This window comes from Genypterus blacodes, unplaced genomic scaffold (assembly GCF_046128005.1).
Source record: "Genypterus blacodes isolate CSIRO-AG114 ecotype Tasmania unplaced genomic scaffold, CSIRO-AGI_Gbla_v1 ptg000048l_1, whole genome shotgun sequence".
In the NCBI taxonomy this organism is placed as follows: domain Eukaryota; kingdom Metazoa; phylum Chordata; class Actinopteri; order Ophidiiformes; family Ophidiidae; genus Genypterus; species Genypterus blacodes.
Window position 1 is genome coordinate 3,864,079 of NW_027466861.1, and position 25,593 is coordinate 3,889,671.

The window sequence follows — 25,593 nt, forward strand, 5'->3', positions numbered from 1 at the left end:
GCCATCCTGGGCACTGTGCCAGGCAACCAGATTCTTTGGAGCATGCCACCCGTTGCCAACCTGGGGGTGCCCGCTTTGTTACGCCTGTGCTCGGCTGTAAAGCAGCTGCTCAAAGGCTGGGGGTGGGGGGGTATTCATCACACACACACACAGAGACACCCGAACCCCCCACTCCAAAAATTTTAGAACGTTCAGCTCTCACTCCTAAAACACACACAAGGAGAATCACATTGTTACTCCTCTTCGCACACACACAAAGCAACACAGATACACTTGTAGAGGCACACACACATACACAATAACACAGATGGAGGACGGACACAGATGCGCGCATACACACACACACACACACACACACACACACAGAGAACAGACCCCTCCTCCTCATTTTATGGCTTGTTTTCGACCTCTGTGGGAATTGAGTGGTGTTGAAAGAGGCTGGACTATTGTGCTGATGGGACAAACGCTGCAGCAGCCTGAGCTCAGCAGCTTCAGCCTGCATCTGTGACGCTACTGTGGAACGGCTGCAGCACAAACATGCATGTGCAAAAAAACAAGAGGAGCCCGGTTGTTACATGTTGCATTTCCCCATCATTCAAAGCGCCAACATTTCCTCTTTAGTGTGTCTGTGTGTGTGTGTGTGTGTGTGTGTGTGTTTGTTTAGGTTTTGTGGGCATCTTTGTGAAGTTTTAAACCACAGTTTGCAAAGCATTTAATCAGCCTGTATTATTCTTTTAGGATTCAAAAAACAGGATTAGAGTGACGCTCCAGTTTTCCCAGAGAGGAACTACAGAGAAAGAGACCAAACACGAGTGGTGACAAACACAATGTTTCAGTTTGAATAATGACTCTAAACATCCCAATATGAGACCCACTTCATCCATAAAACATCAGGACAAAGTACACACACATGCATCACTGCACACAGCGGCACAAACACACACACACACACACACACACACACATCCAAATCAATCAAAATCAGATTGTAAACAGGCTGTTATTCAGTCACATTCCTCACAGTCACTCCCTTACTGTAAAAAGGACAGAACACACACACACACACACACTGCTAGATTTTGGCTTCCTCACACATTTTTTTCAGTTGCGGCCATGTGACACCAAAACATGCACGTTGGAAATGAAGGCAATTAGGTCACAGCTAATTATGGAAATGTTAAAATGAGCAGATCTGGACATCATCATCATCAGCTTCCCATATTGCCTCTAAAATCACCATTCCCCCATTTTCAAAAAAATAATGACAACTACAGCTTTGTTGTGTAAAACGAGTAAACATGAAGCCATCTGACACTGAAGCATCCTCTACTACAGGAAGAAGCTCCACAATAACACATCACATCACTGCAGATGTACGTTTCATGGCCGGATGCCCAAATGTAGCATTTATAAATGTCAAATCCGCCATAACACCCCCCTGTGTTTATAAAGCCGGGACGCGCTCCCTGCATCAGCCCGAGACGCTGCTGCAGTCCCGGCGTGTTTGTTTGCCTCGGCTCACCCGCCCACCAGCCCACATAAACACCGCGCAGGCCCCATCAAGCCCTTTGTCCCATATATGTGTTGTCGCCAAATGTGTCATGACAGCCCGTTATTCTGCACCATATGGAACCGATTTGGGCGTTGGGCTTGTTTTGGTTGATGTTGGATTTGCACAGAGGATTAGATTTGGCGATGAATGGAAGCTGAAGCGGCGGCAGAAGCAGAAGCAGGCTGCAGTGAGGAATCCGCTCCGTGCAGGAAGCGGTTAAACGCTGCAAAACACCGCACAACAAAAACAGAGCGGCGCTGCCGGCCGGGGCGCTCTCTCTCTCTCTCTACACACACACACACACACACATATACACACACACACACCTTCAGGCTGGACTTAAGCGGTCCTTTGGTGTGGTTGAACCCGGTGGCTATCTCCTCCTCGGTGAACTCCGTCAGGCTCCCGTCCTGCATGAGCACCGTGTAGACGGAGCTCCGGCGGACTCCCGCGGCCGACACGTCTCTGTTTTCCTGCTTGACAGCCTGGACCACTCCTGTCACCGGGGCACCGTCCCCCGTCGGACTAGGCGCATAAACGCGGCTGCCGAGAATGGAGCGCTTGACCAAACGCCTGGTGTGCATGGCTACAAAGTGTCCCGCCGAATTCAGAGCCTGCTAACCGGTCGACTTAAACCATTAAACGTCGAATTATAATTGATAAACAACGTCGAGGACAACACTAAACCGCAGCGGGTTGACTACGCGCTCCGACAGCCCTGACAAGATGTTAGAAAGCGGCAACATACTCTAGCTAGCAAACGCTCCAAACAATGTCGCGAAACACGGCGGTAGAAGTTGTAACGGCGGCCGACAAAGACGCTTCATTCGCCGCTAACCAACCTCCGACCGGCTACCAACCTTCCTCCGTTCGACCTGTTTGTTTTCCCCACTGCTCCCTGCGAGCCGACGGGGCGGTGGTAAAACACGGACACGCCACCACTCGCAGGATTCCTCATCACAATCGAGCACGATTCCCGCCAAAAGGAGGCTAATATGCGTAGAAATCACCCGGTTTCCGCTTAAATGCTCACAAAACGGCGATTAAGCTCACCTCGCTTGGCTTCATCCACCGCCCGACCGTGTACAGATGCTGAAAAGGGTTGAAAACAGGGTAGTTTGGTGAGTCCGGATCCGGGCGCTGTGTTCTCCAGTTCGGTTGCGGCTTCCACTGAGCAGAGCCTCTACCGGCGGAATGCTGCATGTAAACATGTGCGGTCCGGCGGCTGAAGCGATGCCGTGATTGGCCGGTGGTGCACACGCCTCCACAAGCCCCCCACACTCCCCCAGCAGCCCCGGCTCAAGGTAACGCCAGCCGGGGAGGATGCTCCATTCAAAACAATGACGCAAGGATGGAGAGGAAACGGGTACGGGAGGGGGCCAAGGCAGAGAGGGAAAGAAAGGGAGAAAGAGAGGCGAGAGAAAGGAAAACTTGGGAGCAGACATATTATGCTACGGAACCAAAACTGTTATTCAGGTGATTTGAGAGTCTTTGTGCGCGTAAGAAGTGATGTAATCCTGGAAGAAACGCTGTCAAGTTCAATGTAAACACAACAGGTTTCCTCATAGGTCTTTGTTTGTACCCAGCATGCACCTTTTATACCAGATTATTCACTTTATTGACCTCTAATGTGCTCTCATCACACAGGTTAGACAAACAAGTGCTTATTGTACAACGGGATACATTGCTGAGATTGTATGCAAATGTGTACCTTGTTGAATAAATATACTAATATAACAATAGAGAAAGGCTTCCATTTAAATAAAAGCCTTGCATTCAGACAGACTAAAGGTTCCGGGTGTATCTGATACATATTAATGCATCACGGAAATACCTATAATTGGAGATACAGTACTTGTCACACACATTGTCACACACATTGTCATCTTAAGCATTTTTGATAAATGTAGTGGTCTAAAAAAGTACAATTCTCTTTGGGGTAGGAGCAGAAAGTAGGACAAAATGTACTCGTACTAGAAGTAGTTTGCATGTATCAAGATCTAGCATCTGTTCACATTGTTCCTCAAACAAAGCTCTTTAAGGTAAATCTGCACATTAGATTCAGACTGCCCACACACACTTTACATATCTAAAACTAGAAGTCTATTCTCTCAACTTCTAATGAGTTGCAGTTCGCCTGATAAACGTGACTCCAACAGAAAGTTCTCACAACTGTCCAACTCATTCATCTTCATTATAGCAGATAGAATGTCCTCAGAGTGACAAACTGCTTAATTAGCGTCAAACTTAATGTTTTTGGGAGAATTATACACAGAGTAGGATTCCTCTGCACGACAGCACCCCCGTGAATAAAAAGGCACAGTGACACAATTTATTATGTATATATTTTAATAGAACAATTCATGTCATAAAATATTTACATGCAGAGACTGGAAACCAGATAGAGTTGAGTGACAGATGTGGCCATAACTGCCAAAATAGGCTTTGCCCTGTGATCAAAGGCGGGTGTCACCAAGGAGTTATCCGCTGGTTCTACTGGGAAACAAATGGTCTCATTATGGGAGTAGTGGAGCTGAAGGAGAGAGAGAGAGAGGGAGAGAGAGAGAGGGAGCGAGGGCACATCTCCTTTACCTCTACCACACCCCCACTCCCTGAAGGGGACTGTGCCTGCGTGTGTTTATGACCGGGAAAGACAGCAAGATAGACGTGTTCGTGGGTAACTGTGTGTGTGTGCGTGTGTGTGTGTGTGTGTGTGTGTGCATGTGTGTGTTTGTGGGATGTCCTGATTTCATTTGGCACTAAAACATTCCCCTTTGACAGATCATTTCCTTATAGGACATTTATAGCGTTCTGTGAACACCATTATATCTAAATGATGGCACCGCTGCTCTGTGTGGCCGCGTCATTGGATAAAAAAAAAGGACGCAGTAAAGGGGGTCATGTGTTTTTGTAAAGTGTAAATAACAATAATTATTACTCTCTGGAGACTAACATATAAATTTGCAGCTGGCTTCATTTTAATTGTCTCCAACTCAGAATTGGGAGTTGTTAGCAGCTCAATTCATTTTTACTGGAGCCATGTTGGGGGGAAATGGGAAAAGGCTTTCAAACGCCTGATAACATTTATGAAGCTACGAGCAGTTTGCCAAGCTGGTGTGTGTTTTGCGCGAACTGCCAACGAGCTCCTACACGTCGAATGAAACACAAACCGACGCTGAATATTCTGCCATAGTGTAATGTTTCTATGTGGGGGGGGCGGAAATGATGATGTCAGTTTTCAGTAAAAGGGTGGATTCTGCCTGAAGGATATTTACAGCACAAAGCGTCGGCCAAGTTAAGTTGGGGAAAATCAACATAAAACGACATTATTCAATTTTTTTCATAAATAAAAGTACCTCATTTACTGTTTGTACCAACACTGTACCATATATTGTTGACATTTGACTGTTTACTACTTCTCAGAACTCAAAAGCTATTACACAACTTTGAGATACGACACAAAAAAAAAAAAAAAGGTCACGGGACGACAGGGGTTTCCATTAAAACATGGCAGACGTACAGTACATCAGTGCTCTTAACAGACTCGTCTTAAAATAATACTTTAAGCAATCTGAACATTGTACAAAGAAGTAAAAGCTTACGTAAAATTTCCAGCGTGGAGCCATTGATTAAAATAGTACTCTAACTATGTACAAGCCTTATTTGGCATGACGTCAGTACAAGCTACAGACAGATACGCTTTTTCTTACCAGAGTGCTCATATTAAGTGACAAAGCGGTAGATACTCAGATTGTGCAGACATGACAGTTTGATGAGCTGAATATGAATGCAGTACCGTAACACGGGGGGGGGGGTTTTGTGCTTTCAAATAGCATGAAGGAGGCCAGCTGAAGACCGCGTGTACCTACAGTGGGGGCTCCTCAAAACACCTCAACAATACAAGGTCGCCGTCGCCAACGCGTTTGCGAATCCTGCCGGGAACTTCACAAGATCGGGTACAACATGTAAATATGTTAGGAATCCTTACAAAAGTCAGGGGGGTGGGGGGGAAGGAAGCAGTACCTTTACACACCTGTCCACTCGCTTTCATTTAGTATCTTCATCAAAAGGCTTGAAACTTCTATTAAAACAAAACGTATTCACGCTGCTCTCACACACACACGTCACCTTTAAGAGCTCACAGTTACACAACAATTATGCATCTTTAAATAAATATGAATCTCACAAATATGTCAACATGGACTGTAAAACAGCTACAAACGTGTTGTGGAACCTCGACCTCGTGTGCAACAAACCACACTCGCTCCTCCCCTCCCCCCCCCCCCCCCCTCTGGGTTCCACTTTGGTTTCTTTTGTCCTATATAAAAGTCAAAAAGTCGCACGTCCTTCCATAGATTACCCGATCTATAAAATGGCACATTTTTCCTCTACCATCGGTCCATTTTTGGTGGCGGTGTGAGAAAGGTACGGATATGATTGGCTGATGCCTTAAGCGCCCGTGCCTGGGACACATTCACAGGAATTTGTAGCAGAGGAGCTAGAGCAGAGGTAGTGCCAACGTGACAAAGAAGAGCTAAGACGTCCACCTCACACCTCCGTGAAAGATTGCGCTGGGAGTGACTCACTGGCCGAGAGCGAGTGAGTGAGAGAGAGAGAGTCACCGACAGCTGGAGAGAGGAGGGGGGGCAATTAATATTCCCTTCATAAGTGCTGAGAGAGTATGATTGTATGGCACTGAGTTCTTTGTGTTGTTAAAACTATAGGCACTGATTGTGTCCTCAGCCGACCTGTCGAGTGTTACTGGCGCGTCATGACTTTATTAAATTAAAAGTTTGAAGCGTGTCTATGAAGTGCTGTGAAGAGATACCAGATTAAAACCAAATCATCATCCAAAGTGTACGCTTATCTACAGTATAAGGACTGTGGTGCTACATCACGTCACTTAACAGCCAGGCTCCATGTACCGACCAAACCTGGAGGATGATGATGATGAGTTGATAAAGTAAAAGGTCAGGTTTTGATATGATGAAACCGTACCGGCTCTAGAGAGGACAGGAGGACAAGAGGACACTCGTGCATGGATGGGAGAAGCCAGGCTGCTGCAGCGAGCCGCTCACGCGCTCTACGCCTCCATGATGCGTTGGAGAGAAGGAAGCACCTCGGCGCGGTTGCTTCTTCCAAGCTGCTGTGGACGAAAGACAATGATGAAGAGCGGGGGGGGTGAGGGAGGGGGTGGGGGAGAGTCAGAGACGGGACGTTTCCCGGTGCAGACCCAGCTCTCCCACGCTCTCATAGTCTGGCTCGGCCTTGGCGCCGTCCGACCCCTCCGCCTGTTCCGAGCTGGCCGTCTTGGGGATGCGGATGGTCTCGTAGCCGGGGTCCGTGCCGTCCGACATGGGGTCGTCCCCCGGCTGCGGCCCGTCCTCGGGCTGGGCGTAGATGTCCCGCACGGTGGCGTAGAGGTCGCTGGAGGAGGAGGCCGGGACCAGACCTTTCATCTCGGCGATGCTGCTGTAGTCGTGCTCTTTGTCTTCCTCGCTCACGCCGGCGCCGCAGTTTGTTTTGTCAACTGTAGAATACACTGCAGACTGAAGGAGGGAGGGACGGAGGGAGGGAGGGAGGGAGAGACAGGGTTATGCAAATGGCCCTCATACTATGTTTTAATTGTGTAAACACGTGATTAACATAATTACTAAATGAGCTATATAGGATGGAACACATGAAAACAGAAGAAACTAAACTGCCGGCTCCGGTTCGGCCCTGGAGGTATTGTCTGACGTCGGGTTGCCATTTCCCCCGTTTCTATATTTTTCCCCTTTTTATGAACGCTGGGAGCGTTCATATTCCTGGCGTAAAGTGCTGCTATCTCGGGACTGGAAACAACAGTTTGGGGAACGAGGGACTTGAACAAACACTTACCTCATTGTCTGACAGCACGTGGTTGTCGAACCCTGATGTGGGAGATAGCGGGGAGTGTAACTGCGAAAAACAGAGAAAGAACAGACGGATTTAGACGCAGAGTTAGACGCTTGAAAATCTCTCCCAAGGACACGGACGTCTCTGTTCTGAGTCAATCTGCGGGGGCCTCAACAGACCTGAACCCCACCCGGCAGTCTATAAGGAACCCGTTTGCCGTATAGGTGATGCTAATGTTGTATATAAGCACCCATTCATTAAGAAAATTATTGATTGAAAGTCGATCGGCGGTGACAGAGCGCGTGATGTTTTTGTGCGCCGCCTCCGTCCGCGTCGCCTTTATGATCGATGGGAAAGCCATTAATCAACAAAGCCGGCCTGACAGCACCTCGGGAGTCCAAACTGAGAGCCGTCAGCCAGCTGCGTCTATCAAACTCAATTCTCTACACTGAGCAGCGTGAGGGGAAACGCTGCTCTCTGTTCTCTCTCTCTCTCTCTGCTTTGACCTGTATATATATATTCAGGCGTTGGAAATCCTTGGTTGTTGAGGGGGGAAGGGGGGGAGGAAGCTGCTCACTTGTTGACGAGCACCACTTGGTTGTTCTCTTCAAGGGCGCATTTCCATCTCTGCACTTATGTACCGCATGAGTAACTGCATAGAAAGCAACCATCAGAGTGCCTTGGCCTCTTCTTCGTCTTCGTCTTCTCCTTCTCCTCCTCCTCAAAGAGCCTAAATCAATACGCTTACTTTATGGATAACGCATGTTTAGAGACATGATTACGTTTATGGATCCGCCTCGCCCCGGCCGCGCAGCAGACGTCTTCTTCCAGTCTGCTTTAATTAGCCCGGGCAATTAGGCAGATTGCCCAGGAGGGTTTGTTGTTGAATGACACGTGGAAGCAGCAGCTGATCTGACCCCGATCACAGCGCCTCAAAGTGTCTGTCAAAATATTTGTTCCGGTAATTGGCAGCACCAGGGTTACAATCAAGCTAATATTAGGCCCTGGAACGGTGGAATGGTACAATGGAAGGGAGGTGTTGGTGTGTGTGTGTGTGTGTGTGTGTGTGTGTGTGTGAGTCACAGGACATGCAGTATGACAGTAAGCTGATTAGGCAGCCTGTGAATATGGACGGCTCAGGTGTCAAATGTGTCACTCACCCCGGCGTACGTGTTGTCATACGCACACACACACACACACACACACACACACACACACACACACACACGAACAGATCAGCTTATCTGCACTCCGAGCCTCACACAGCCTCTAATACACACAGGTACAAGACGTAACAAAACACACATAAACAAAACCTGCGGCCCAAATGACATCCCCTAAACACACACATACACACACACACACACACTAAATACACAAATCCTCTCTCTAACACCAGTGGTTCCCTTTAGCGACAGGCAGCTCAACAGTGCTGACACGCCGAATGTCCCAGTATGCCTGGACGGCGTTCCCGGCGTTCTCGGTTGCTTCTCCCAGCAGCACACTGGTGAGGTCAAATTCATTTCCTGCACCTTACATCAGACGCCCGCGGGCGACACGCCGCCACACCAATAGGAACAAGTGTTGCTACTGCTGTTTATGATGGTTCAATAACCTGTGCAGCTCCACCGAGTCGGGGAAGGCTGTGAAGGAAAAGGTCACAGAATGGCTGTGTGTGTGTGTAGAGCAGAGTAGATATGTGTGTGTGTGTATCTTTATGAAAAACCCTGCTTTCTGCCTGCGTGTGTGTGTGTGTGTGCATACCCAGCGCTGCAGGGATTCCTCTCAGACATCATTTCCATCCATACGTCCCACCATATGTAGTGTAATGATGTGTGTATGCACATGTGTGTGGGTGTGTGTGTGTGTGTATAAGAGAGAGAGAGAGTTTCTATATCTTGTGTCATCCATCATGAAGCCAGACTTACTGTCATAGTGATGGTGGCCAGCTGGCGCACACTAGGCTGAAACACACACCCACACACACACCCACGCCCACACACAAAACTACACACACACTTAGCCTGACAAGACAAATCACCGGCAGCCCTCTGGTCGTACATGGGCACGAGCCGCAGGGAGCCTGGGATGGCCGGGGTTAACCTTAAATCAGCCCCGGGGAGTCTATACGTCGCAGAATGTATGCACATTTATGTATACTGTGTGTGTGTGTGTGTGTGTGTCTGTTTGTGTGTAACATGGGTGGGGGGATGGGAAAATTCTGAATTAATGCTGACTAGACATACCAGGGAGGTGTACATGTAGGTGTGTGTACTGGGCTGCTTGTATACAAATGGGTGTGTGTATGTGTGTGTGTGTGTGTGTGTGTGTGACAGAGAGAGAGGGTGAGAGAGAGTGTGTGTGTCAGAGAGAGAGTAAAAGAGAGAGAGAGAGTGTGTGTGTGTGTGTGTGTGTGTGTGTGCGTGTGCGTGTGTGAGAGAGAGAGACGGCGTGTCGCTCGGCAGCTCAATATTTCATCACAGCACCGGGGTCAGACGGGGACGCGCTCGCCTGCTGTCCAAATGAATAGCGCCATCAGTGATTAACTAATTGGCTACAACAGAGACAAAGGGATGGAGGGATGAGGTGGAGGGGAGGAGAAGAGAGGCGAGGAGAGGAAGGGAGAGGAGAGGAGGAGAAATGAGGAAAGACGGGAGGAGATGAATATTAGAGGAGGAGAGAGGAAACAAATGTGTGACGAAAGAAGATTAATTAAGAGATGAGGGAGAAGGAAACCACAAAGTAGAACAGTTGCCAAGTGACACTGTGATGTTTGCCTGTTTAGTGCAGGCCTGTCGCCTTCTAATAAGCCTTGTGTGCCTGTGTGTGTGTGTGTGTGTGCGCGTGTGTGTGCTTGCATGTGCGAGGTGTGCGTCTCTAATGGATCTCTGCATGCTGAGAGAACGCTGCCGTCTCTGCCTGCTCCTCTCTGACAAACGGCACCAAACCTCACCTCTTCTCTCTTCCGCATCTCCTCTCCTCCTTCCCTTCATCCTCTCCTCCTTCCCTTCATCCTCTCCTCCTTCCCTCCATTCACCTCTCATGCTGCCCACCTCTTCACTACAGATGGCTTCATTTGTATGCTGCCGGGCTTCTTTTTTTCCCTCTCTCTCGTTCAATCTCTCTTCTCCCCTCCCAGTCAATCTTCCATCTCTTCCTCTCTTTGTTTCATCCTCTCCTCTCCTCTTCCTCCCACATATTTCCCCCTTTGTATGGTCGAATGTGTTTCCCCTTTTCTCCCTACAGCGACGCCGAGCAGGCAGTTTAGCGGATGATAATTGTTGTGGAAACCTGTCTTCCCTTTTCTTTGTTCTCCGGCGTCTGTTTTCCCTTTCGCACTGATTATACGCCTCGCGTCCAGCGACCCGCACAGGCGATCTGTGCGGAGATACACTTGGTGACCAGATCTGGTGTAACAGACTCCGATGTGAGCCATTTCTGTGCCGGGAAACGTGGATTGAACAGATTACTGGTGTTTATTGGCTTAATGAATCAACACACAAGCAAACGTCCCAATAAAACCCACAGGTGTGAGCACTCATACACACACACACACACACTCCTTTTCCTCCTCCTCCTCCTCACCTCGCCATTGTGCAGTCCAGCCCCTGAGAACCCATTCATCACCACTGGCTGGTTGTCGTTTTCATCCAGAACCTTCTCCGGTACCGGCGGCGGCAGGTCTTCCTCTGGCTCCGGTTTACGAGGTTGAATGGCGGCGTAGTCGGAGCGCCGCCTGGCCTCCAAGTCGGCGCTGTAGCGGCTCTTCTTGTTCAGGTCGACCGAGGCGTACTCCACGCCGTCGCACAGCGGCCCCCGCTCGGGCGTGCAGGGGCTGATGTGGCCGTTGGGGAGAGCGTGGGGGCGGCGGGGGGATCCGTGCTCGGGGCTCGGCTGGGCCGTACCGTTGGGGAGGCCGAGCTGCACCTGGGAGTCTTTGAGCTCCTTGACCGTCTCGTACAAGGAGTCTTCCACGCTGACGTCTCGTGAGGCCACTGCGATCTCCTTCACTACCTGGGTATTGGATATGAACGTTAGAACATCACCCCAAAAACCTCCTAACCAATCAAATCCATCAACAACAGTCCAGGTTAAAACATGTTGAAGCTTTGACCTCATAGGTGCTGTCCCCTGAGGCGGGGGGCCCGTCCACGATGAGGGCGTTGTTGGGAGGGATGCTGGGAAGCTCGCGGTCCTGAGGACACTTGGAGGACCTGAGCTCTGATTGGCTAGAGAGCAGCTCCTCCGACGGCTGGGGACTGTTGTCCTGGGTGTCTGTAAGAACTGGAAGGAACCGGCAAAAAGGAGCGTCAAGCGTGAGCGAACGTGTGGATGTGCTCGACAGGAAGAAGCAAAGGTGGTGGCTTACTTGTACCGCTGGTTAGAGGGCCGTTGTGGGACGTGCTGATTGCAAGGTCGGTGCCGGGACTGTCAGCTGATTGGCTGAGCGTCTCCCTGTCCGACACCTGCAGGGGGGCAGAAGAAGAAGAAGAACCATGCTGGTGAGGTCAGGTTAGTCACTGCTGGTTTGACTAAAATAAATCCACCCTTTCATGACATTAACTACGCCTTACATCTATTTAATTCAATAACATGTCATGGAAGATATATTACCGATTATCCAAGATTCAAGAAAACAAGCTCCATATATGTGTAACACTCCTGAATGGAGGTGTTGCAAATGAAGATAGTCTTTGCACATTTGAAGAAAATAATAGGAATCTAGAAGGGTCACATAATAATAATAATAATACTCATAATAATAATGATAACTGGCAACTAAACGTAAGTTCTATTTTCATTCTTTCCGCTTTGCCTTCCCTAACAAGCAGATGACACCTACACAACAACACCCGCTGCTGGCAGTGATTCAGTCTTGCTCAAGGGCACCAAAGCAGGTTTCAACAACAATGGGGCAGGTAATTAACTGTTAAAAAACATCCACACCAGCTGCTCTTTGGAGTTCTTTGAATAAAACACTTATCCACATTCCTGTCAACTCCAAATAACTTTCATTCTTAAAAACAAACAAACCCGCCACTCATCAACACAGGCGGCATTGTGCACAGCATCTCACACACACACACACAAAAACAGACACATGTTTTATTCAGTCACAACACACAGCCTTTGTACAACCTCAACCTGTCCACTGTAACATTCTCTTTGTTTAGGTTTGTTGTTTTCCTTCTTGCAGTTCAGGCAGGTTGCGCTATAAAAAGCTCCACAGCACCACCCAGTGGCCACACACGCCCATGACAGCTGCTTTCTGTTGGCTTTAACTCCAATACTGGAGGTGGTTACACAGGGTTAAATGTGTCTTCCCCTTCAAAGCTTCTCATTGTATGCTGTTAATTCTGTGTTTGATGTTGTGCCATTAATAAACTGTAATGATATTAGAGAGATTTTGGAAATAGGTGAAGGTGCTAAAATGGTCTCACTTTGATTTCTGTTTCTTTTCAGCACCTAAAAATGATGTCCAAGTGTGCGTTTAAGCCTTTTAGATACACAAAGCCTGCTAGATCCAAAAACACACACACATTTTTCTTTCATAGCTTCATAACTTAATCAAGACCGCCCCCCCAAAAAAAGAAATGGGTCACACACTCCTGCTTCTGAGTCAAACCTCACATGGCAACAGACCTGTGTTAACGACGCAACGTCTAAATTTAAAACCCACAACCTCAGGCTTTACAAATACGACGAGGAGGGGACGAGGACCGGCGGAGTGTCATGGAGTGTAGGGACGCGGCCGCCGGGGCGACAGCGAGACGTATTGGCGGGGTGAGCTGGGAGAGGACATCTACGCAACGGGTGAGACAAAGACGGCCATTTAGCCTGTCAGCTGGCGACACGGTCCGTCATCTAAATGGGCCCCTCCTGAAACTGTTTGACCACCGCGCCATTGCGATACGGCGGCAAAGGTTACCGCGGCAATATCCATCAAATGTAAAAAGGCTTTGGAAGAGGAGGAGCACATGTAAGGCTCACACACACACACACAGTCCCAAAGGGTGTGATTGAACGGGAGTAAGTGGACATCATTTATCACACTTAACGTTACTACGCCGCTTAAGCTGTAATATAATGGGAGGAAGTGCTATCTATGCTGGTGACATGATGTTCAAGAGGAAGTTGCTCGGCCTAGAAAGGGCAAAGGTCGATCATTTTAAACGAATACTGTCACTGTTGTGTTTGCTGTCCCTTCAGGAAGCAATTTGAGCAATAAAGTGGATTTATTTTCACCCATTTTGCTTAATTGAGTTCTTTTATCTTCTTGTTGTCCTTAGCTAAGAAACAAACAGACACAAACACACACACACACACTTAAATCACTTGTAATATATTGTGTGTTTGTATCTTTCACTGGAATGTTCCCTTGTGTTTTGTCAGATTGACACACAGTAATTATCACCTCGTCTGATGGCTGCAGGCTGGAAGGAGGTTCTGTTGTTGTGTTTGTGTCTGTCGATGTGATGGAAGCGGGTCAGGAGGCAAATATCAACGGGTCACTGTGTGTGAGCGTGTGATTGGATATGGGTGTGTGTGTGTGTGTGTGTGTGTGTGTGTGTGTGTGTGTTGCACCATGTGGGCATGCAGCCAGGATGGAAGCAAGATCCACTGCCTCATTTACGAGCGGTTACGCCAGCTGATGAGGGACACGTCACTTCTCCCACGCCGGTTGTACTGCTCGTGTGTCTGTGTGTGTGTATGTGTGTAGGTGTGTGTGCATGCTTCTGTCTGACTGTGTGGGTGCCAGAGATTGACTCAGAGTAAATGTTTTTCCAGTAGTCTGATTGAGGAGGTGATTATTCCTTTCGTGGGAAAAGTCTCCGCTTTTTCCCAGAATCTCTAGATGTGACTAAACTCTGACCTCTTGACCTCCGGCTGCTGGATTGTTTTATGTGTGTGTTAAACTGCATCAATTGGTTGTTTTATACTATTAAATATGGCTGACAGTGTCTTACACTTAGATGCTGACCCCACACCATACAACACACACAAGTAGTCTTTTTGCTGTGAACATGACAATGATGTAATGATCACGTGACACACAAACTCACTCCATTCATGAGGTTCTGGTGGTCTGTTACTGCTACTGCTTTCTTCTGCCTAAAAGGGGGAGAGAGAGACAGACAGACAGAGAGAGAGAGAGAGAGAGAGAGAGAGAGAGAGAGAGAGAGAGAGAGAGAGAGAGAGAGAGAGAGAGAGACAGAGAGAGACAGAGAGAGATTCAAAGATGATTCACTGTAACTTCATAAACCTGTAACAGCTGTGAGGACACTGATGAGTACAGCTATGATTTGTAGTAGTGCAATAAAATATGTCCTCACAGTAGATTGCACTGCTGGATGTGTTCAGATCTGTAAGGGGTGTGAGTTATTTGAGTGCCAGTGCGTGTGTGTGTGTGTGTGTGTGTGTGTGTGTGTGTGTGTGTGCGTGCGTGGGTGCGTGCGTGTGTGATGCCGCCCACCCTTGGCAGCTGGCGCAGAGCATCAGAAGCAGCGAGAGCAGCAACAGGGTGGTGAGGGTGCCCAGGGCGCCGACCAGGACCAGCTGTCCGCTGCCGAACCAGGCCGCCACCCCGCTAGCTGCTGCCACCCCTGACCCGGCGATGCCAGCCTCCGGCCCCCACCACACTCCACTCAGAACCGGAGCCATGGCGCATCACACTGTGGGGGGAGAGGACATCGGACGGGCGCCGGCTGGAGGGACAAACAGAGGGAGAGACACAGAGAGAGCTTGTAATGAGGACGTCTGCTACATTTTTGAAGCAGTTGAAACAAAAGGAATGTGCTAAATAATCAATTATGATTTGCAGTGACATCATACGGCAGCGAGTGTGCCAGACGCTGACAGGTGTGTAGTAAAAACTCAAAACAATCGCGTCTATTCAAAGCCCCTATCTGTGTTTGCACTGGCTTGACCTTTATTGTGTCGCTCATTAGCATTCGCCAGAGTAGGACAGAGGGTTTGATTATTTATTCACCGGCCGCTCGCTCCTGCTGCGTGACCGGGAGCAGCCAGCAGGTGGCAGAGCCGAGTCGAACTGCAGTGCTGAGGGGTGAGGCGGGGGAAACAAGCCGCCTCAGTCTGCTGCAGTGGGCCTCGGCGACATAAGCAACCTCATCACGTCTCTCTCCAAAAACAGCCAAAGTTGTGTTTTCGCTGAGCGGACGGGAGCCCTTGATGCTATCGCCCGGGAGATTTACGGCGGCGATGGGGCAGGCGGGTGAGACGCAGGAAACTCTAACATCGCCTCAAAACAAACTCTAGATAAATGAATGTGTGTGTGTGTGTGTGTGTGTGAGATGCTTGTGAGAGTGCGTACACAAGCCTCTGTGCTTCTGCAGTGTCTGTAGCTGAAAGAAGGAGGGGAGGGAGGATAAAGGCAGGAATGAAAGGAGGAGCAGAGAGAGAGAGAGAGAGAGAGAGAGAATGGCAGACAGGAAGGGCGAGTGAAAGACAGAGAGGGAGGAGAGTGTTTTCCTAAAGCTGTCCTCCTTTTCGAGAGCCGAGGAGACAGATTGAAGGATGGAGAGACGACGCCGTGCAAAGGAGTCGCAGGAAGTTCCGGCAAATCTGATTCTGTTTACAGTTACTGTGCGTGTGTGTGTAAAAGTATGTGTGTGTGTGTGAGAATGATGAACACACCGAGGCTCGCATTCCTATCCGGTGGGCGGAGGAGAAGCGAGCGAACGCTTACCTTGACACCTCGGATGATTCAGTCAGGTCGGCCTCGCCTGGAAGACAGCAGATAAAAAAAGCAGAAGAGGGATTAGTGCCGGTGAGCTGAATATTATCCCCCAGTCAGAGGAGGGTAGAGTGTGTGTGTGAGAGAGGGTGTGTGAGTGTGAGTGAGTGAGAGAGAGTGTGTGGCTGCACGATCAGTGAGGGAATATCAAGCATATATTGAGGCAAGGCCTGCTTACAATCTCGCACACCTCACACACCTTAAACCTGCATTTTTTCCTTAACACACAGCACAGACATATACACACACACACACACACACACACACATACACACAATGCCCACTTTATTGACCAGTCTACCCATGTAACTGAGAGGATCATAACTCGATGACATCATCACTGAATCAGATTATCTAACATATGATATCCGCTGTGTTCTCCATACTGTACACAGAGCAGATTCATTACTGTCTAACGTCTCACACACACACACACACACTTTTACACACCCGAGTTGTGGGAATTAGTGTGCGTGACAGTGTCAAGCCTCTGCGGATGTTCATATGCCAGGATGGACCCATATTTCTCCCCTAAATCTCCCGATCTTTGCGCAAAATGACTCAAATTTCCTCTGGTAAGCAGCGGTCGTACGTCTCGTCCTCGCCGTCACCAAGTGCCCGGTGAAGCCGCTTGGCGAAGGGTTGGCGTCCAGGTGTCACTAGTATCCGCCGCCCCGTGCCAGCTCGCGCACGTCCCCTCTGCTGGCACTAAAACCGGAATAATTACCGGCTGCCACAGCTCTGTGTCGCCATGGCAACATTCCCCTCTACCCATCAGCGCTATTTATGGTGTGTTTTGAAACGAAACTCGTACAGGGAGGAGCGGAGCTGCAGGTGGTGTGTGTTCTGTGATGAAACTGACTTATGCTGAGCTGTGCTGTGGTTGTTACATTACGACGATGATGATGATGAAGATGAAGATGAAGATGATGATAACCCTTTAATAAATCTCAATTTCATCCTTGACAAATACTTGAATTCCTTATTCATCAGTTATAGAAAGTGCGTCTTCCTTTTTTCTGTACATTTAGGGCATTTTGGCTGAAATCCCATAAACGCTTCCTAACCTCCATATGAACTAAAGGCATGAACCTGTTGAGTGAGACCAGCTATTCTACTTCTGATTGGAAAGATAAGTCCAAGCGTTCCATTCATTCCTACATACTTGAAGTACATCAGTATTTCCCTCTCTTCTTCTGTGGTTCCCACTCCTCTCCCCTTTTTTCGGGCCTTAATGAAAGAAAACAGAAGCCTCCATAGAAAACAAAAGACTGGAAAAGCCATTAAAAATAAAGGAATGCGTTCAGGGAGTTGAAGGCAGAAATCCAAATTCTACTCTCACCCAACCGTACAGGATAAACACACACACGCACACACGCACACACACACGTTCCCCCAGCCTAACCACAAGCCCCAGAACCTTCCACGCAAGAAAGGAGAGCCAAGGAGCCGAGGAGCCCAATCTGAGCCCCTCACTCTACTGGCAGAGGCTCTACCTGACACCGCAGTCAAGCGTAACAGTCAGTTTGAAGCCTGAGCCATGTGTGTTTGTGTGTGTGTACATGTGTGTGTGTATGTGTATCACTGGGAGGGTTTAATCCTTTGGACAAGCTGTTGGATAGCAAAGACAGAGAGACAGCGAGAGCGAAATGTAACATCTAAAGACAGATCAGCGCTTCAGTTTCTGGCATGGCTTTGGGCGCCTATACATACTATATGTGTGTGTGTGTGTGTGTGTGAGATGTCTCCCTTTCCGGGGTCCTCTGGGTGCAAACAGACGGGGTGGGCTTGCAGCTGGGACGGCTGCTCAGGAAGCTTCTCTCATACAGCCCAGAGGCATTTCCACCTTAATTAATAATTCACTTTTCAGGGGAAAATAAGTAGTTAAGTCTGTTTCGATGTGATCTTTTCTGTACACACACACACACCTTTTCAGGAACTTGGGTTGAGTTAATCTTTTACTGCAACAATGACCCAAACATAGTTCCTATTTCTTTTAGTTCCGTGGGTGCTTATCAGAGTGTTAGGGAACGGCTCGCCTGCACGTACACACCACTCGCTCAGACTTCCTTAAGCATCGCCACGGCCATCGCCAGCGTTATTGTTATCCCAGATAGTTGTGGGTGAAGCGGTACTTAAGTCCCAAACTTAAGTCCCTTAGTACCCACAAGCACAAACACACTCATAAACACACACAACCGCCAACAACTGGCTATGTCATCCTGGAGGAAGGAGACGCCGCCACATCGTATACCCTAACATGGTGTACCCTAACATTGTGTACCCTAACATGGTGCACCCTAACATTGTATACCCTAACATGGTGTACCCTAACATGGTGTACCCTAACATCGTATACCCTAACATGGTGTACCCTAACATCATATACCCTAACATGGTGTACCCTAACATGGTGTACCCTAACATCGTATACCCTAACATGGTGTACCCTAACATGGTATACCCTTACATGGTGTACCCTAACATCATATACCCTAACATCGTATACCCTAACATGGTGTACCCTAACATCGTATACCCTAACATCGTATACCCTAACATTGTGTACCCTAACATGGTATACCCTAACATGGTGTACCCTAATACCGTATACCCTAATATTGTATACCCTAACATGGCGTAGAGTTCTGTACCAAGCATCAAAGCCTCCTCTAATGAGCTCCAAGTCTCCCTGTCAGCTCCATTTCACACTCGCAGCATGGAGCACAAGATGCCGTTTAGTGGGTGAGGACCGTGTTTGTTGCCACACACACACACACATAATATGACCGTGGCATTGTGGGTAGGCTGAGACGAACCCATGAGCTGTAAATCAGGATGGAGGTGATGTGTGTGTGTACATAGAAGAGGAAGACAATCAACCCTCACTTTGGGGGATTTTTATTATCTTTTTCAGGTTATCTAGTCATCTTTGTCCTTGTGAGGACATTTGGTCCTCATAAATACACACGCACATAATACACACACACAAACACACCACTGACCGTCTTGTGTCCTGACCGTAGGGCCATTTGGAAGGTGGGGGTGAGAAGAGGGGGGATGGGCGAAGAAGGATGAGGAGCTGTTGCCAAGAGAGAAAGGGAGGGGGGGAGAGGCAAAGAGAGAGGGAGAGAGAGGGGAAGAAGGAGGGAGAGAGAGAGAGAGAGAGAGAGAGAGAGAGAGAGAGAGAGAGAGGGGAAGAAGGAGGGAGAGAGAGCGATGATGAGGATATATGGAGACAATAAGGCAACCCAAAAACAGCCTTAGTGAGGAAGAGTACAGAGTAGAAATGAAGAGGAAAAAGGAGTGGCGGGCAGACAGGAAGGAAAGCACAGTCATAGACCCAGTGGCACACGCACACGCACACACACACACACACACACACACACACACACACACACACACACACACACACACACATCCCCAGGGAGGGTGGATGAAATACTACTCCCTAAAGGCTGCAGTGGAGAGGGACCCTGCCCTGACAGAGAGAATGCGCACACACACACACACATGCCAGAACATTAATGCACAACCAAACAGCACAGAGATCACATCTGATTAGACACAACAAAACTAGAAGCAAGTTTCGAGCAAGTGTGTGTGTGTGTGTGTGTGTGTGTGTCTCTCTCAGGAGGACCATTGCATATTTGATACTAAGAAGTCTTTGCACTGTGAAGCGTTATGCACAAATGAACAGTCGCAGTAATACACATCATGAGTGTGTATGTGTGGGTGTGTGTGTGTGTGAAAACAGGTGGTTCCGATCAAGGGACATAATCTGCATCGCCATGGTAACACTGTCCATCCTCAGGGTTAATGGTCTTAGCATGAGAAATTGATCTGTCCTCCCTAAATGGGGAAATTGAAACTGCATAATTTAGCATCTCTCTCTCTCCCTCTCTCTCTCTCTCTCTCACACACACACACACACACACAGCAGCCTTGTGTGCTGGTGGCGTTTGGTTTATATCGATCCCCAGTTGGGGAGGTGCAAACAAAATATGAACCATTTGCCCCTTGCGGACGGTCACACCCGTACATCGTGTTCCTCCCAATGGAAAAGAACACAGTTCAGACACATTCACACACACACACACACGCACACACACGCACGCACACACACACACACACACACACACACAGTGGTGAAACCTGCAGTGCACACACAACCTCAAACCTAAGACCAATGAAGGTGATGTGTGCTTCTCATGTCTTCACTTCCGACAGCTGTGTTCCATTAAAGGTCCAGAGACGTGCTGTGTGTGTGTGTGTATGTGTGTGTGTGTGTATGCGTAAATACCAATTATGTGTGTGTGTAAAATCTTCCTTTGGTAAATGTCACAGAGGGAAACAACCATTTCCTGTCTTCCTCTCACTGTCTCAAGAGGCCATTGGTGACCCCTGGAAGCCTTCAGATGTTTCTCTCAGGACACACACACTCCCACACACACACACACACACCCCTGACTGAACTAGCATCACCATTTTGTTCTATAATTCCCCTTTTCACATTCAGTTTCTCCGCTCTACATTCGCTTCTCGTTCTCTTTCTTGATCCACCCGGCTATTCTTAGCATCTTAGATCATTAGCAGTGCAACTTGTGTCTGTGTGTGGCATGAACATACACACACACTCTCTAACGAACACACACTCGCACACACTCATTCCACTCCCTTTCGATTTCAGTTACACGTTTCTCTCTCCCTCACTCTTTCTCGTGTAAAATAGCTTTCTCAGTTTTCCTTATTTGCATCTCTCCTGCGATAGCTCTAGATTCAATTCCGACTCCACATCACCCACCCACACACACACACTTCCTCCCTCCCTGCCTGCGTGCCTGCCTCCCCTTCTCATCAAAAGAAGAAGTGCAGTCATCGCTCGACTTCTACGTGCCAAAACTTCCCCTTATCGAGTTTTGGCAAATAAACGATCGGCTGACGAACTGGGACAAAATACAAAACACAAAAACATCTCCACTTACGGATTCGACTCTGTGACTGTAAACAAACGGGCCGGGCGAATCGGTCACATATGTAAAACAGGAGGAGGAGAAGCGTGAAGTAGAGAAATAATGTATCGTTGTATTGATTTCAGGGACTGTCACTCACATTGTTAGTGACCTTCACACAAGAACACACACACACACACACACACACACACACACAGGCACAAACTCTCACTCTAAGGGGGTGGGGGCTGGGGGCTGAACTGTTGAACCCTGGGAGTTCGGGGGGGGGGGGCGGGACAAGGAGCATAACGGGGGCTGCAAAGTGAGCGGGCAGACAGAGGGGTGTCTGTGTGTGTGTGTGTGTGTTTCACCCTATTCAACCTCTGAGAATATGCAGCGTTCAGCGGCGGCGTGAACCAAACTTCCCCATCATTGTCACCTTAATTTGAGGATTAGCGTGAGCGTGAATGCGAGCGGATGGGCTTTACGTGTTGAATAGCTGCCAAAGATAAAGGGATTAGCGGGTTGAGTGAAATGGCATGAAGGCTGTGTGTGTGCGTGTGTGTGTGTGTGTGTGTGTGTGTGTGTGTGTGTGTGTGTGAGGAAGAGAGAGAAATTCACTGATGCGTTTCATTCTAACAGCAGTTAATGAGATGCAACAGATGCCTCGAGACGCCTGATCTCTTTCCAATACACACACACACACACACGCTCATTCGCTATTAAAAAAATGCATTTACAATAATTCTATTTCCTTTTCAGGTCTGGTAGCTACATCACATCACACCACACACCACACACCTCACTGCCCTTCACACAGTTCCTCCTCTGACACCGGTTCACACGGACAAAAGGCACAGCAGAGCAATGGGCGGAATTAATAGAAGCGTGTGTTTGTGTGTGTGTAAGCTGAGACGGCGATGAGATCCTTCTTTACGAGGCTCTGCCACAGCGGGGGGGGCGGGTCTATTAACCCGACCTAGACGGAGCGAGACGCAGGGGGTGAGACCCTTCAGTCCCCTGAAACACATTGAGACTGAGAACACGGCCCTATTTTACTTCACTAATGGGCGTGTGTGTGTGTGTGTGTGTGTGTGTGTGTGTGTGTGTGTGTGTGTGTGTGTGTGCATATGGACAAGAGGTAAAAGGAGTGAAAGGAGTGGGACCTGGGGAGGAGCAGAGAAAAGGAGTGGGGGGGGGTTAAAGAGAAAATTGCGTAGCAGCCCATCATGGCTTCTGACCTTTCAGTGCACTGCGGACCATCTATCAGACCTGGACACACACCCCCCCACACACACACACACACAAACAACACTCTCTCCTCACGCCCCTCTGCCTCTCTTTTCACCGGTCCACCCTCATCTACCTTCACTCCTTCCTTCCTTCCTTCCCTCCCCCCGAGCCTCGTCCCTCTCCAGTCGCCGTGCCTGCCAGCCGGTAACGATATGGTAAAATATGGAAACCTGCAGGGGGACACAGGCGGGGACACGTCTACAATCAGGGACGGCAGATGGGGGGTTGGGGTGGACGGCCGGGGATTGAGGCCAAAAGGAAAAGAAGAAGAAAAAAACATGGCAACCACCATAAGAGCTGGAGGGGAGAGAGAGGGGGGGGAGGATGCTGCGCGACGCGGCAACGTCGATAGCAATCTTCACGTTGCCGCGTTCATCCATCGGCCGCGCCTGAGTAACTCCGGGAGATTGCAGGAGGTAGACATCACTCTGCCGCCCGCCGTCTTTCCCACAATGCCATCTGGTTTCTCATTTCACACGCCGAGGCTTAAAGTCGTATTGTGCGTATTGCGTTCTCACCTGTCTGCGTCTGATGGATTTTGGAAATTTGAGTCGATAGGTGGGACGAGATCAGGATCAGGATACAGGGCAATCGCAGCAAAAATCTGGCTTTATATCGGCAATGCAAGTGCAGTCAGAACGCAGGCGGGGCTTGGTGGAGGTATGCGCTCCTCCGGTTTCACCTCTATCACCTGTTGTTTGCAAATGAAGGAAGTAGAGATCTGATTACCTGCAGAAAATTCCCCCTTAAAACGTCCATTCTCGGCAGAACACTTTGAATTATGGAGCAGCTGTGTGCGCTTAGAGGCGGCGCTAGCGTGTAAATATTCATATAGAACACGGAAGGGAAATGTATTTACAAAGTGGCACTGGCTGCCTCGGCCCCCCGCGCAAGCACGCTTAATGGGGCCGGCTCAGTTTGCACCCGAGGGAAAGCTGAGGAGGGAATGAAGCGACCCAGTGTGCATCAGAACTGCAAACAAGTGCCTGCAGGTGGAGGCATATCTACTGTCACTCACACACACACAGGAAACTATCTCACACACACACACACACACACACACACATACACACACACACACACACACACACACACACACACACACACACACACACACACACACACACACACACACACACACACACACAGGCTCGCACCAGCACAATCGTACCCAGAGTCATTTCAATCCAGATGAAGTAGTTAGCAGGAAAAGGTAGAGGAGTGTGTCAGACTAGAGGAGTGTGTACCTCCACCAAGGACACCAACAGTCTCTGGGTGATAGATGAGTGGATGCAGATAGACCCATTACCCCGCAGATCCTTCCTGTTGGCCATTAGCGAAGCCCTGGACGCTTAACACACTTGCGTGGGACCCCAGGAGAGGTGTGAGACGGTTGCCAACATCACTCTGGGTGAACTGGGCCACACCTCACAGTCATCACTTTAGGCAGGCAGGATGTTGCTTGGCTGTGGACGGCGATCTATAATTTATGGTGCATGATGACGTTGCACAATTTGCCCCAAAATTCGAGTTCGCTTGGACGTTTAAAGTGACGTGAATGATCCTCCAGGATGTCAGAGCCCACGGCTGTGATGTCAGATGTGCTTGGAGGGACGAATAACAATTGCTTTGTTTCCAAAAATTGGACACGGATGAACCGCCGCATTAAACATACACACACACACACCATGACAGCAGAAGTGCCCTGGGAGACCAGGATGGTACATGCATTCATTGGCTACACACACTTTCAACTGCAGCTTTACACACACACACACACACACACACACACACACACACACACACACACACACACACACACACACACACACACACACACACACACACACACACACACACACACACACACACACACACACACACACACACAGACACACTTTACAGTTGGATGTCAAGATAACGAGTCCATTTGGGACGGGCGTGATAAGTTGCCAATTCAAGTCAAAAACATGCAACCACACACAAACAAACAAACGCACACACACACACACACACACACACACGTACGCACGTCTTCCCAGGCAGTTGACTTAAGTAACTGAGGACAGAAAGCAGGAATCCCGTGAGGAATCAGTGGAATGCAGATAGGCCCCCCCCCCCCGCCCCCCCCCCCCCCCCCCACACACACACACACACACACACACACACAGCGAGAGACACAGGCCGTGAGACGAGGACCTCCTTTGGAAAAGGAAAAGACGCCCCAGAGAGCGGTGCTGTTTGTTGGGACCGTCCTCTTGCTTTACCCGCGATGTCCTCGGCCCGTCCTCCAAAGCCCCACGAGAGGCTGCGAGAATAAACACGGCATGCTGGGAAATATGTCAACCTTCACCCCTCCGCTTCGTCACACCCGTACAGATGAGATGATACGGCCGTTCTAGCTTTTGTGTTGTGATATTATCTTTAATGGTTTCATACCGGATTCCATTAAAACTAAGCCACAAATAAACCACGGCTTTTAAGATTGAATTTGACACTGAATGGCTGTAATTATTCCTCACTTCAGTGATATTTTGTTTTCACACACTCACACACACACACAAACAAACACACACAATTAAAATTCTAATCCTGTGCATGATGAATTCCATCATTCATCCTCTTGTTAATGAAACCCCCTGAGGTCACACAGTGTTATTTCTGCAATCCAGTGTGTGTGTGTGTGTGTGTGTGTGTGTGTGTGTGTGTGTGTGTGTGTGTGTGTGTGTGTGTGTGTGTGTGTGTGTGTCGTCTCTCCTCTCGAAGCCTCTCTTGGTAAACAAAGTGTGTGAGCCCTAAATTTCCGCTGCTAGACCCCCCTAACTCGCCCCCCCCGGGCCAGATGATGTCGTCGTGGCGCTCTCGTGTTATGGCCACCTGCTCTAAAAGTCACTTTCTGGGTCGTGGGGGGATTAAGAGCAGCAGCGGCAGCAGCGGAGCCACAGATGGGTCAAAGCGCCGCTCCGTCGCACGCAGTAACCTTGAGTCTGAAATCCACAAGGGGGCTCTAACGGCTCAATTAGGAGGCGTGAGTCCAGACGAGCAGACGTAAACAACTGTTAATATCCTGTTTTGGCTCGTTCCAGGGGCCTGGTCCTGCGGTTAGCGTTGCTCGGTCATCATTCAGCGCCTGTTTCTACCATGAAGAAAGGCAACAAATAAGC

The 25,593-nt window shown here is 48.9% G+C and overlaps 2 protein-coding genes across 7 annotated transcripts in view; both read right to left on the bottom strand.

Moving 5' to 3' along the window:
* znf704 (zinc finger protein 704) overlaps positions 1–2,731 on the bottom strand; it is a 46,915-nt gene extending 44,184 nt beyond the window's left edge. The window contains exon 1 of one of the 2 annotated variants that reach the window (XM_076149869.1): positions 2,606–2,731. In XM_076149869.1, the coding sequence (XP_076005984.1) occupies positions 2,606–2,620 (15 nt within the window). In that variant the 5' untranslated portion in view covers positions 2,621–2,731. Of the gene's footprint in view, positions 1–1,878; positions 2,436–2,605 lie in introns of those variants that run through there. The other variant, XM_076149868.1, reaches the window with a different exon arrangement.
* Positions 2,732–4,931: 2,200 nt separating this feature from the next.
* pag1 (phosphoprotein membrane anchor with glycosphingolipid microdomains 1) overlaps positions 4,932–25,593 on the bottom strand; it is a 33,617-nt gene continuing 12,955 nt past the window's right edge. For 2 of the 5 annotated variants that reach the window (XM_076149877.1, XM_076149880.1), the window contains exons 2-9: positions 16,137–16,173; positions 14,904–15,135; positions 14,494–14,542; positions 11,799–11,895; positions 11,544–11,713; positions 11,015–11,443; positions 7,433–7,492; positions 4,932–7,101 (exon numbers count right to left, since the gene is read on the bottom strand). In XM_076149877.1, the coding sequence (XP_076005992.1) occupies positions 6,757–7,101; positions 7,433–7,492; positions 11,015–11,443; positions 11,544–11,713; positions 11,799–11,895; positions 14,494–14,542; positions 14,904–15,091 (1,338 nt within the window). In that variant the 5' untranslated portion in view covers positions 15,092–15,135; positions 16,137–16,173 and the 3' untranslated portion in view covers positions 4,932–6,756. Of the gene's footprint in view, positions 7,102–7,432; positions 7,493–11,014; positions 11,444–11,543; positions 11,714–11,798; positions 11,896–14,493; positions 14,543–14,903; positions 15,136–16,084; positions 16,174–19,189; positions 19,222–22,947; positions 23,078–25,593 lie in introns of those variants that run through there. The other 3 variants (XM_076149879.1, XM_076149881.1, XM_076149878.1) reach the window with 3 other exon arrangements.